This window comes from Penicillium arizonense, assembly GCF_001773325.1.
Source record: "Penicillium arizonense strain CBS 141311 chromosome Unknown PENARI_contig008, whole genome shotgun sequence".
NCBI lineage: Eukaryota > Fungi > Ascomycota > Eurotiomycetes > Eurotiales > Aspergillaceae > Penicillium > Penicillium arizonense.
In genome coordinates, this window is record NW_019173285.1 from 892,777 (window position 1) to 904,883 (window position 12,107).

General features: G+C 52.0%; 2 protein-coding genes across 2 annotated transcripts; both read right to left on the reverse strand.

The window, feature by feature from the left end:
- Nucleotides 1-205: 205 nt before the first annotated feature.
- PENARI_c008G08797 (CCR4-NOT core subunit CDC39) lies at nt 206-7,302 on the reverse strand (the record flags this gene model as incomplete). Its single annotated transcript, XM_022631556.1, has 4 exons — nt 206-271; nt 326-6,198; nt 6,251-6,575; nt 6,637-7,302. 4 exons carry the CDS (start codon nt 7,300-7,302, stop codon nt 206-208), a joined length of 6,930 nt encoding a protein of 2,309 aa, XP_022488526.1.
- A 1,353-nt stretch (nt 7,303-8,655) lies between these two features.
- On the reverse strand, nt 8,656-10,689 carry PENARI_c008G09622 (uncharacterized protein; the record flags this gene model as incomplete). The annotated part of the gene is made up of 1 exon (XM_022631590.1): nt 8,656-10,689. One exon carries the CDS (start codon nt 10,687-10,689, stop codon nt 8,656-8,658), a length of 2,034 nt encoding a protein of 677 aa, XP_022488461.1.
- Nucleotides 10,690-12,107: the final 1,418 nt, after the last annotated feature.

Genomic DNA, 12,107 nt, shown 5'->3' on the forward strand with positions numbered 1-12,107 from the left:
AAACAAATAAATATGCATGCCATCCCCACGGCAAATCCCAGCCGTAACATGAAACATAAAATTGAAATAAAGATGAAACGTCAGAAGCAATCGCAAGAGAGAACCCCATGAAAAGTACATGCGACGACGGACTCCTGTACCACCCGATTTACCAAAGAGAAGGACTGGAGAAGAGATGGGAGAGGAGGGGGAAGAGAAGCTGAGCTTAAGCGATGGGTCGGGGGCTCTGCTGCTGGATGTGTTGGAGAAGAGCGTCGAAAAGACGTCCAATCTCGGGGATCATTAGCTTCGTGATGATGTGGTGAAAAGCTTTTGGGAAGCTTACCTCGGGTGCCGCCTGGATGAAGGGAAGGCGGAAGAAAGAGTAGCTGCGATTCTGAAGGAGCTCCTGCAAGGTGATGATCAAGCCCCAGGGGTGCGGGCGATGGACAATCAGTCGCTCCAACAGCACACGGATGATTTGCTGGCGGATATCCGAGTCATCTTGCTCGGAATAGTCGACGCCAAACAGACGGAGGATGGTGAAGCTGAAGAAGTAGGTGTGGCTGTTGGGATAACGGAGCTGGTTGGCCATCGCACTCAGCAAGTAGTATCGAGACTCGGGACGCAGAACTTGAGCAAGCTTCTCGAGAAGAGCGGCGTGAGTCGAGTTCTCAAAGGCGCTGCGGGTGTTGCTCTTGGAGGCGTGATCCACTGCAGCTTGCTGGCCAATGTAAAGCACAAGGGCGTTCAGGAGAACGACATCCACGTCGATGGGAACAAAGAAGAGACCAGTTTCTTTGACCTCCGGGTCGAGGATGGCATCGCAAAGCTGTTGAATAGCAGTTTCGGTGATGCTCTCATTGCGAAGCACCCCGTCAACAACATCCTTGATGTTAGCATTCTCCAAAGGAGCAATGATATCACCAGCAATCTTGGGGATTTCCCGCATCTCCTCAATGCGCTCCACCTTCAAGCCTTCGCGGAAAGGATCAGGAAGCTTCTGGAATGACGACGGGTAGGCGCTGAGAACAAGGTTGCGAAGCTGAGCGCAGTGAGCCGGAATCACATTACAGAACTGGAAGTGGTTCTCAGCAACAAATTCGGGGAAATCGTGATGCAGGATCAACAAGATGCGAAGAACGCCCTTGTAGAGATCCTTGGCGACGTATGAGATGTTGGCAGCCTTAAGTTGCTCGCCCATGTAGGAGAGCAATGCCTGCATGATTTCACAGTAAGGAGCCCATCCAGCGCGATCGGGCATGTTGAGCATGTCCGACATGAACACCCGGTGAGAAACCAAGCACAGCCAGCCATAAACGAATCCAGGCACGTATCGGGGTTGGAATGACAGGAACTTGTTGGCCAGAGCAAAGATCATTTCTTGATGCTGCTCGTTGTGCTGCAATCCGTTCATGGAATACTCGCAGAGAATACTGGAGAAGAGACGGAAGAAGACGCGCTGGTTGAATGCCTCCCCTCTCATGACCTGGTGGTTGTTGAGAACCAGGACCAAGAGAGACATAATGGAGCTGAAGTAGGTGGCCTTGTTTGCCTTGACAGCGCCGGTATTCTCGCCCTGGAATCTGACAAGGAGAATGACTAGCTTGGCGAGGGCATCAATGTAAAGGAATGCCTCATCAAGGCTGCCGTTCGGGTTCTGAATTTCATGCTCAAACATGGCGACTGAGATGTCGATGCTGAGACGGAAGAACAGCGCAGAGTCTTCTTGAGAGTTCATCACCTGGCGGTTGTGAAGATCCTGGAGGAAAGAGTGGAACGTGCGGTCAGTAGCGCCGGAGGCCTTGTAGATTCCGATCCACTCGCTGAAGATGTACTCCATCTGGTCTCGCTTGGATCTGGCTTGGTCGGTGAGGAGAGGGTTAACAACCTCAGGGATGCCAGACTCGCGCAGCTTGCGCACGATCTCAACGCCCGGAGCAACGTTAGCGTCCTCCGAAAGCCACTGGCTCATGGCTTCCAAACTGCCGGAGAAGTCTGATCGGAGAGCCGAGGGCTCATCATTGAAGAGGACACGGCTCATCAGGTTGTCAAGCAGCTCCAAGGCATTCACATTCTTCTGGATGATGAGTCGGGTGAGGTTCATGTCTACACGACGGATATCAAGCAGGCCTGCATCGATGAGAGCAACAGTGACTGGCACATTGAACATGTGCTCGTCATCAACATCAGATAGAAGCGCCCATGTGTAACGGGCAATGAGCGTGGACATATCGCATAGCTTGGCGAGAAGGTGAACAAGGACTTCAATCTCCAGAGATCCATGCGACTGGGAATACAAGGTCGTACAGATCTTCAAGGAGGTCAAGCGGGCCAGTTCTTCTCCATTGGGCGAGGCAAGAATGCTGCGCAATGCCTGGTTGTATTCCTGAAGAACGGCACTATCCCGTCCAAGATCTTTGACATGTTCTTCGGGAGCGCTGCGAGCAGATTGCTGAAGATCGGAAACAAGGTTTTCAACACGCTCGCGAGGGCTTTGGGCATCAAGGAATCCATTGGTCTGCGGTGGGGGCATGTGTGAGACAGCAGGCTGTGGCTGTGGAGTCCTGTGGGGCACCGCGGGCTGCTCAGCCGGGGTAGAGAGGTTGGGAATGGCAGCGTAGTGGTCACCGAGCACATCGGGAAGTTGACGGCCGGCTGATGCATCAGTGGGTGGCGCCGGGCCCCGTGATTGGCGAGCGAACTCCTCATAGATGGCAAGTTGCTCCTTGTTGAGACCACCGGGGGCTTGTCTGTATGGCTCCGGAATGAACAGTCCCCAGCGGTTCATTGAAGGGTCGACAAACGGCTCACCAGCGCGATGGGCCTGGTGGCGGCGACGAGCCTCCAATTGAGGCTCAATCACCTTCTCAATCTCGGGAAGAGACTTCTCCTCTGCAGCCTTTTCGACAATGCCGCAAGCAGCATCAAGGTTGTCGTTCACGCACATCAAGATCAGGCCTTCGGGCATGGGCTGCTCGGAGTATTCCTGTTGGATCATCCGGATGTAGTTGGTCATGCTAACCTTCAGGGGCTCTTTGCAAGTAACCAGTGCCAGGCTACCCGCAAGTTGTCTGACCATGATGCCTGCAGCATGGCGCACACGTTCCTCATCGGGCTCCATAGCAAAGTCTTTGGAAACAAGCTGGACAGTGGAGATAGAGGCGATGGTGACCGAGCGTTCAACAACAGGCGTGATGATCTCTGCAATAGCACGTTCTACTGCGGTGTGCACGATCTGCTTGAGAATAGTGGGGTCGACCATGCTACTTGCCGAGGAGGGCAGGACAAGAATCTTGTCAAGGTTCGGCAGGGTTGACATGATGGCTGCGGGGGACAGCCTCTCGTTGCGAATGCCTTGGTTGATGGCATTGAGGGACAGGTCTTCGAATGGCTCGACAAGACCCTCTGGAGGATTGGCGGTTGGCAGAGGTTCTTCAGCGTGTGCAGCACGATCACGAATGACAACGGAAGGCTCAATGGTCTTGTGGTCAAGGTTGAGATCCTTGCACAGAACTTCGATCTCAAACTTGAGGTTCAGCTTTAACTCAGCGAAGTGGTAGAGCTCCAGCAAGAGTCCCAGGATGTCCATCAACCAGGGGTTGGGGGGATTGAACACCGTGGATTTAGTAGCCTGGACAAGAACCTTGCAAGTGAACGGAATTGTGACCATAAGGCGCTGGGTATCATAGCCTTCCAGGAGCAGGCCCTTGAAGTAGATGTTCTTGTGCTTGATAGGCTTGTCCTTGGCGATAGTCAGCGAACCAAGCCATGCACCCAGGTTCTTGAGGTGACCACGGTCAGTGGATGAGTTCAAGGTGCCCTCGGAGTTGATCAGCTTGGCGACGCTAACATAGGTCTCCCGCAGTACTTCAGCCCAAAGGATCTTGTCACCGATGCGACCAAGAAGGTCAAGGTAAAGCTGCTGGAAGTTAGGTTGCAACTTGGCACGCTCCTCCACCAAGTACGCAGCGAACCACTGGTGGTGTTGGTCGCGCAACACTTCTCGCAGATCCTGAAGCTTCTCGTCAATGTTCTGCTCTGACACATTGTTCAGAACAAACAGAATCTTGTCCTGGATATCTTCATCCGGGTTCTGGTAGAGCTCAGAACGAAGAGGAGGATCAAGTTGAATGGAACGGAACTTGCGCACAGAACCATCGGCAGTTGGGGAGTCGTCGACATTGCCATTGGTCAAAGGCGCAGCAGCAAGGCCCTCAAAGGCATTGGGGCTGGATTCACCAATCCCGTTTCCTTGCTCCCGTAGCACTTCCTCCGCCTTTTGATAGATGGGGGTTCCCTGTAGGGATGGAATTTGGAAGAGTAGGTGGCAGAAGCCCGCCCATTCGGGAAGGCGGTTGATCAACTGCTCGATGGCCTCAACACCGAACTTGTACATCGGGTCGTGCGGTTCGTGCTCTCGAACAGCTTCCAGGATCATGCCGAGACCAACCTTTAGCGTGATGCCGTCAACGAGGCGGAAGTTGATGATACCGCCGAACATGACTGCAGTCTTGGTCAAAGCCTCGAGGGGGTACTCGTGATAGCAGTGGTATTCATCAATTAGACCATGGACCATGCAGGCAAAGAGATCTTGCTCGATGGGGTCACGGGAAGACTTGTACTTGCGCATCAACTCCAACATCTCTCGGAGTGACAGTTCCTCGTGGTACATCTTGCCGAACAGCTCTTGCATTTGCTTGTCAATCGACTCGGGCAACGTGTTTCCGTTCTCGCCGTTGATGTCGATAATGTCATCGAAGCCTTCGCCATAGTTGATCAGACGGGGGTAAGTCTGAATGCAAATGCGCTGAACGGGGGTGAGATTCTCGCGGTCTCCAACGTATTCCTCCAACACCGACAAAAGTGTGTAAACGGTCTTGACAGCCAGGCTGACCATTTGGTGGGCAGACTGTTCCTTCCGTTGCACATGCAGTTCATCCTCGGCTTTGATTCTCAGGAATTTGGACAGCAGGCCACCCATATCAATGGGGCCTTTCTCGGCGGCGTTCCGAACCCACTGCTCGAGATCAAATGAGCTCTTTCGGTGAGAGTAGCAAGCAAGATCGAGGGCAAGACCGTTGGTGAATCCAAGGAGATATTCCAGCCATCCGTATGCGGTAGCGTGCTCATAAATGACTGCAGTCGATGTTGGATCCTGGGTGAAAGTGGTGAAAAGCTGCTCCGAGACCCACTGTCGGTCTTGTCGCCAGGCGCCATGGAGAGCAAGCTGGTAACCATCTTCTTGCTTTGAGATGAACACGATGAATGTTCGCAACACGAAACTCTGCTGGACGCTAGACCACGGCTGTGGAAGAGCGAGAGCAGAACAAAGGAAGACAGGCAGGTCGAACTGGACAACGGCTTTGATAAGCAGCTGGCTTTCGGCCGCAGCCCACGAAGCCTGGGAGAACAAGGCGAGGTCGAAGATGGCCTTCATAGCATCCATGGATCGCAGTGGGGACTTTGCCGCACGTTCGCCTTGTAGTTTGACGATATCCGGGGCATCCTCGAAAAAGTCGGTCGGGAAAGTTGCGCGAAGATTGATTATTTGGGATGGGTCGATGCGAGAGGCGACAAAGGCTGTCAAAAACGACATCTGCGTGTCGCGGTGGTCCCAGTCTCCACCCCAGAGTTTCTGGATATCCAAAGACGAGTCATCAGCCGATATAGCTGAGAGTACACTGTACAGTTTGGAGAATTGCTTGGGGTCCACACGAAGACCCTCCCGGTCAAAGTTGCGGAACACAACAGGCCAATTGATCTGCTTGTCGGCATATGCAGATAAGAATGTCTCCAGCGAGAACTGTTCCCAATATTGCGACAAGATCATGAAGAGAAGAGCGCTAGCCAGATGCTCCTCGCCCCAGTTCTTTGGGTCTGCGTTGATCACATCGCTTATCGTTTCGGTATTCGCCGTAGCTCGGGGCCCCTTGGAATGTAGCTGTCGCACAAGGACATACTGCGGGTTGACGAAATTGAACATTTGGAGAGCAGAGGAAACTTCGAAAGGCATATCCAAGCCTAGTTTCTGATATCGCAGGTTTGCTGCATAAACTAGCTTCGCCTTGACGTCGTCGGTGAAATTGCGGGGAGGGTATAGGATGAATCGTTCAATCGTCATGCCGAGGAAAGAGTTATGGTAGTCCTTTGTAACTTCGGATGGGCTGGCCAAGCTCTGGAGGAAGGGGGCGACGGAGTTTGAGATGATGGCATCGGCTAGAATAAACGATTAATTGATGGATCAGGCGCAATTGAAGGGCGTACATACCTTTGGCACGAAGATCCGACTTGCTAGTGAGCTTAAAGGCCAGGGCAAGTGCAACCTTCACGACGGGGTCAAGTCGGAAGTGATCCAGAAAAGTAGAAAGGTCGAAGTCACGGAAGATGTCTCCTTCTGAAGTATCGACTGTCTCCGCGATTTTCTGAGCTTGCTCCATGTCCGCAGACACTTTCTGCATCTCCTGGACGAGGAGGGGGTAGTTGCCCGCATTTTCGACAGACTTGTTAACACCCGGAAAGATTTGCGGCGCGTTGCCCGTTAGGAGGCGGCGAAAGTATTTAGAAAAGACCTCCATTCCGTTGGATGTCACGAGCTGTGGGGAAAACATTGTTAGAATAGAGTTTGCGCAAAAGAAGGGGTAAGTCATGTCCTACCTTGTGTATCTGTGCGGCTTTTGTCTCCCACTTCTCTTTGCCTTCTTTCTCTGTGATTGAATCTAACAAGAGGAACACTTGCGCGATCGAGATTTTGGTGAGCGACGATTGGCTCGAGTGGGCGGCTGCAGAGGTTGCAGATCCCGGCTTGTCTGAGGCAAAGCCTGTAGGGGAATTCACGGTTGTTCCAGAGGATAGAGGCGAGAAGACGCCTCTGGATGATCCAGGCCCACCACCACCTCCCCCAGTACCTCCTCCACCCGGGGCGGAGCCTGTAGCAGATGCCAAATGGGACCCTATGGAAGGGGTGTGAGCGCGGAACTTAGGAGACGAGAGGGTCGTGGCGTGTTGCTGCGAGCCAGATTGCAATGAGGTGAACGGCGAAGATGTGGGTTTAGGACTCCCACCGGAGAGACCCCTGGCAGAGCTCAAGACGGCAGAAAAAGAGGACTGCGTAGAAGTCCCCGGGCCTGCGTCCAAGCCCCGGGATGTCGAGGGGGGAGCGGCGGAGGATAGGTTGGTCGCGAGTGGAGTCAACCCACGACGTGCGCCGGACTGCGACACGGACCGACCCCAGGCACCAATATCAGTCCTGGTCGAAGAAGATTTATCGGTGCCAGAAGCAATCGACGATTGGGCGGAAGGGTGAGGGGGAGGGAAGGTCATCTAGGAGACGCGATCATTTGATCTGGGGGGTCCAAGGACAGATTTTTAAGTCACAGTCGCAGTACACGGATGAAATCGATGATGCAGATCAATAAAATGTAGACGAGATCGTGCGAGATCGTAGGTGGGAGGGTGTGGGGAGAAGAAAATGTGATTGTGGGAGAGGAATGGATGAGGGTCGATGAGATGGAGAGGTTGCAGGAGGAATGGGGTGCAAGGTGCGAGGTGTCGGATGTGGAGAGCCTGAGGTGTCAAGCGGGAGCTCTCAGTCGGGCACCAAGCCTCTATGCTCCTCGACTTGATTGCAAGAACGACGAAAGCTCATAGTCAGTCTAGTCTTCATGGCTGGATGTTCTATATGTTCTCTGATAATCTTAAACTGGCATGTTTTCTGATCTGAAATTTTCGCGCGCCGAATATCTACTTCTTTATATCACGTGGTGTCTGTTATATCACGTGCTGTTGATGCTGGTTCCCGTCCTGCCTTGAGCTGGGGTTATCTGCGCTCCCGATGTGTCTCGTTTACAATGATAGGTCTTTAGTAATTGCCAGTCCAGTGGACTTGATTAGCCAGAGGATTGTGTAGATAGTGATAGTGATCATGCTTGTGGTAGGGTTGAAATATTTACAGTTATAAATTTTAAAACAGAACATGCTGGTATTCTCCGCATCCAGGTATAAATAACATTATATCTCAGGGTGCGTATAAAGGTGCCCATGTTATATATAGCCTGCTAGCATGTCAGCACAATTGTCATGTTTTACAACACTTTCCCCAAAGACATTTTTCACGTCTTTGCACAAGCAAACCCTTACACTATCTGTACCTGGGGCGGATCTAACGAAAGAAATCGTCTACCTTCTACAACCGAGACAGAACTTGACAGAACAGGAGCCCTATCAAGTGCTAAGATAGGACAAAGATTCCAATCCAGATTCCTAAGACAAGAGTAGATGAGAACAGTATAATCAGACCCGGCATATCGCAGTACCTGAGCCATTCCAATCCAATGAACGCCGAATTCCAAGCCGGAAAACAGAATGAGACAGACCGAATATAACCCACAGATGAAAAGGAAAAATAACACACGCACAGTAATAAGAATCATGTCATACCGCAATGGCAACCAGGAAAGAAAAAAGGAACGCATAGTCACGGATAATGCGAGGAATATAACCACAAGGCAAGTAGCTTGTAGAAAGAGGATCAAGATAAAATCACACAGCCAAGAAGACGATCATGTGCACATGAGTTGAGGCGCCTTGGCCAATCCAACACCAACGCCTGGTTCTGCACCAGCAGGAACCCAAAGGGATAAAAGGAAACTTTGCAGTGGATGAGACGTAGACCAATCAATCGGTCAAAGATATACAGTAGCATGGGCTAACGTATGATGCCTGAGCCGTGTATGTCTGGACAGTGCCACCATTGTAACTAGTGTAGGTTGTCGTCGGCGTAGGCTCGTTCTCCTTGATATTGACAATCATCCCTGAGAGAAGAGCCAGGCCACCATCACTGCGAATCTGCATCTGCTGACAATAGGGATTTTCACGTGCTGGGTCATCTCGGCGTTCTTCCATTTTGATCCTCCGGGGGTAGTCAGAAAGAGTAGAATCGCGTTTCGACCCCTGCTGCGCGCCCGCCGTGCTTGCGGCCATGTTGCTATCGGTTGAAGCAGTTGTGGTGCTCGATGCTGAGTCTGCAATCGATTGATTGACATACATAAAGAATTCCATCCTCGTGTTGTTCCACCAGCAGAACCACGGTTTGTCTCCAACCTGGGCAGTCTTCTTGAGGTTCTTGTAGGCCTCTGCCTGTGCCCAACCATCATCGACCCACGTTCGCTTGTTAATAGAACTGAGAGAGAATGTATCCTCTGGAGCAATTACCAATTTGTCGAACGAAGACACGAAAAAGAGAGCCGGGCCCATGCCAATATCAGTGGTATCAACAGCCATGCTCAATGCTTGTGTGGGGGAGGAAGACCAATAGGGTGCTTGAGCACCGTAGGTGAAAGTCGTAGTCGGGGCGCCGTAGTCGAACACAATGGAGTGGTGGCCCTTGGATTCACCGACGAAAACTTCAAATTCATTCGGCGATTGCAGACATTTCCAAGCTTTGCCGTAATGATTCTCATCCACACACATCCCTGAACCGTTCTGGAAGCCTGACGGGACCATAAAGTGGCCGGTAGGGACACTCTTGATGTTGGTTGGAGTAGAAATCATGGATGCATCCATCTGAGGAGTCGCAGTGACTGTAACGATGGGTGGACCATGGGACTTCTGAGATTCTTCATCGGCTTTGCTGGCTTCCGCGGCTCTCTTGGTTCCCAGAACTCCACCAATGACACCCCCAATGCATCCTCCGATCAGCAGCACCGTCGCGATGAGGACCAAGGTCCATACAGGAAGACCACAGCATGCTGTCTGCTTCCCTTTGCGTTTCAACTTTTCCTCGAAGGCCATGATACCGGTAGTCCCCGCGGCTCTTTCTCCTCCGTTGCGACCGTTGTTACCATCCCCGGACTGTTCTGGTACCAAGGCCCTTGATGACGTTTCCGAAACTGGTGGCTCTCTCGCCGCTTCATTACTGTGAAGGGCTCCATTGTTGAGACGATGTTCTTCCGGCGGAGTGTTGAGGTCGGCCATCGTCTCAGCCCCTGGGGGCTTGGGAACGACACCCGTTGGGTAGCGTGAATAGGGCGGCAGTGGCTCGGTGTGTCCGTCCGGTCCAATAATATCACCTACATCATCATCCTGTCGACCAGCGGGCGGCTGATATGGTGGGTTGTGACCTGGGAATCCAACCGGAATGGGCGAATCATCAATTCCTTCCTCGACCACATTCTGTGAGTACATCGCGTATGGGTGTTGAGGACCGGTAGACTGTTCAATCGGCCGTTCGACCGGGCGTATAGTCGATGTACTGCCGGCACTGGGCGACCGACTGACACCGACCTGAGGATACATCCCATAAGGATGGCTAGGTCCGGTAGCTCCGCTGTAGGGGCTGAGGGCACGGGGGATCGAGAAGCGAGAAGAAACACTCTGGTTTCGTTGGATCATGGAGGGTGTCGTGTTTATAGAGGCGGTAGAGTTACGGTTGTTGGAGAATCCCCACCCCTTTTGGGGCAGGCTTGACCGATGAGGTTCATCAAAGGACAGCCGAGCGTCATCCCCGAATGGGTTCTCATTCTCGGTTGTGGCCGTGCTGACAGTCTTTGGCGGTTGATTATTCTCGCGTAGAGTGGCAGACGAGGCGATGGAAGAGGGGCTGTGAGGGCGTTCGATGCGATCCGCATCAATCGGTTCTAACGAGTATTCGTCGGCGAAAACATTAGGATTGGAGACTTGGGAGTTGCGACCGAAGGAGTGGCGAGACATCGAGTCGCCTTGGGATAGACGGGGGGTCTGAGAGGATCGTGAAGCAGAGCGGGAATGCTCTGATGATATATGACCAGACATTTCCTTTCGGTCTGGCAGCCCTGTCGGGCCACCTCGTTATTCGATCAATCCGTTCGATGACCCAGTCGAGGAGGGCAAGGGCAAAATAGAGTCGCGAGAGCAATTAGGCGAGGTCCTTCTCAAAGATCGAAAGAGAAGAAGGGAGTTGGATGAAATCGGGATGGAAATGGAGATGTGGTGAGATGGGGGGAGAAGGGGAAGTTGAGAGGGCCAAGTTTGAGAGTAGTGTGACAAGCCTATTATTGGCAGAGGCGCCGAGAGTTCAACCACGCAAAAACTCGGACCATACGATATTTTTTGACTTGGGCTTATATTCCTGTTTATCTTCTTTTTCTCTAATGTATTTTTCTCTTTCTTCCTCAAGGGGTCCTTTTTGGGCTCTCTGGGATCGACTTGGACTCCATCAGCGCTACTGCGACTAGGCCAACTAGTGAAGCCCTCCCGTGGATACTTCGCCACCATTCTATTTTTCGGCTTTGCTTTCAGGATCTAGAATTGTTATGTGTTTGAAGCCTGCAAGATTGAAATGCTCCAAGAACCGAGACCCTCCAAGGGCAGAGTTCCCGCAAACTGGAGACTGATTTGCGCGACCCTGCAGAACCATCCAAAGACTAGAATTCCTGGAATTCTCACGGATATCTCGGTTCCGGACTAATGGTTTACCGGAAAATGCACAGTTCAACATACAGGCTATAGTTATTGCATTTGATGGAGCTTTCCAAGGACATGGAAAACTCTGCTGGCTTCTTCAAAACGCCTATTCCTTCATCCGCGTTCTCTCTTCGTTCTCGGCTCGCTGCGAAATCTGACATCCAATCCATGGAAACCGTCCTTCCTCCTCCTGCCCAGAACGGTTAAGATATGCGCTCTCTGAACAATCGGGGTTACTCTGGATTTTGGATCCTAACGGTCTTGACCAGACAGCGTTTCAGCCCCTATAACCCCCGTGACGCGGGGTTGGAACAATTTGTGCGTAACGGACCCATATCCAGGGCACGCCGGGCTCCATATTGCTCCATCCGATACCAGAGCGGTCTCGATTTCCGCTGTCGATATCGTAAGAACCCTTGGAAGAGCTGACCCAGTTTATTCTAGACTCTTGTTTACCCACCTTGGTCAACTGGTTTACTTTGGGTTCACACTGACTCTGAGCATTATGGAAATATGGAATGCCTGATTTGGCTCCAGATTCAGCACACAATACGGTGATTTCAATCGACTATCCATCCAAGATTCTTTTCACTGAGCATAATAGTGGAGGCTGATAGTCCACGGGTGTGTCCGTCGCACTAAAAGCTAGCGGGAATAACGTAGGCGTCAGAAATTTTCAAATCATG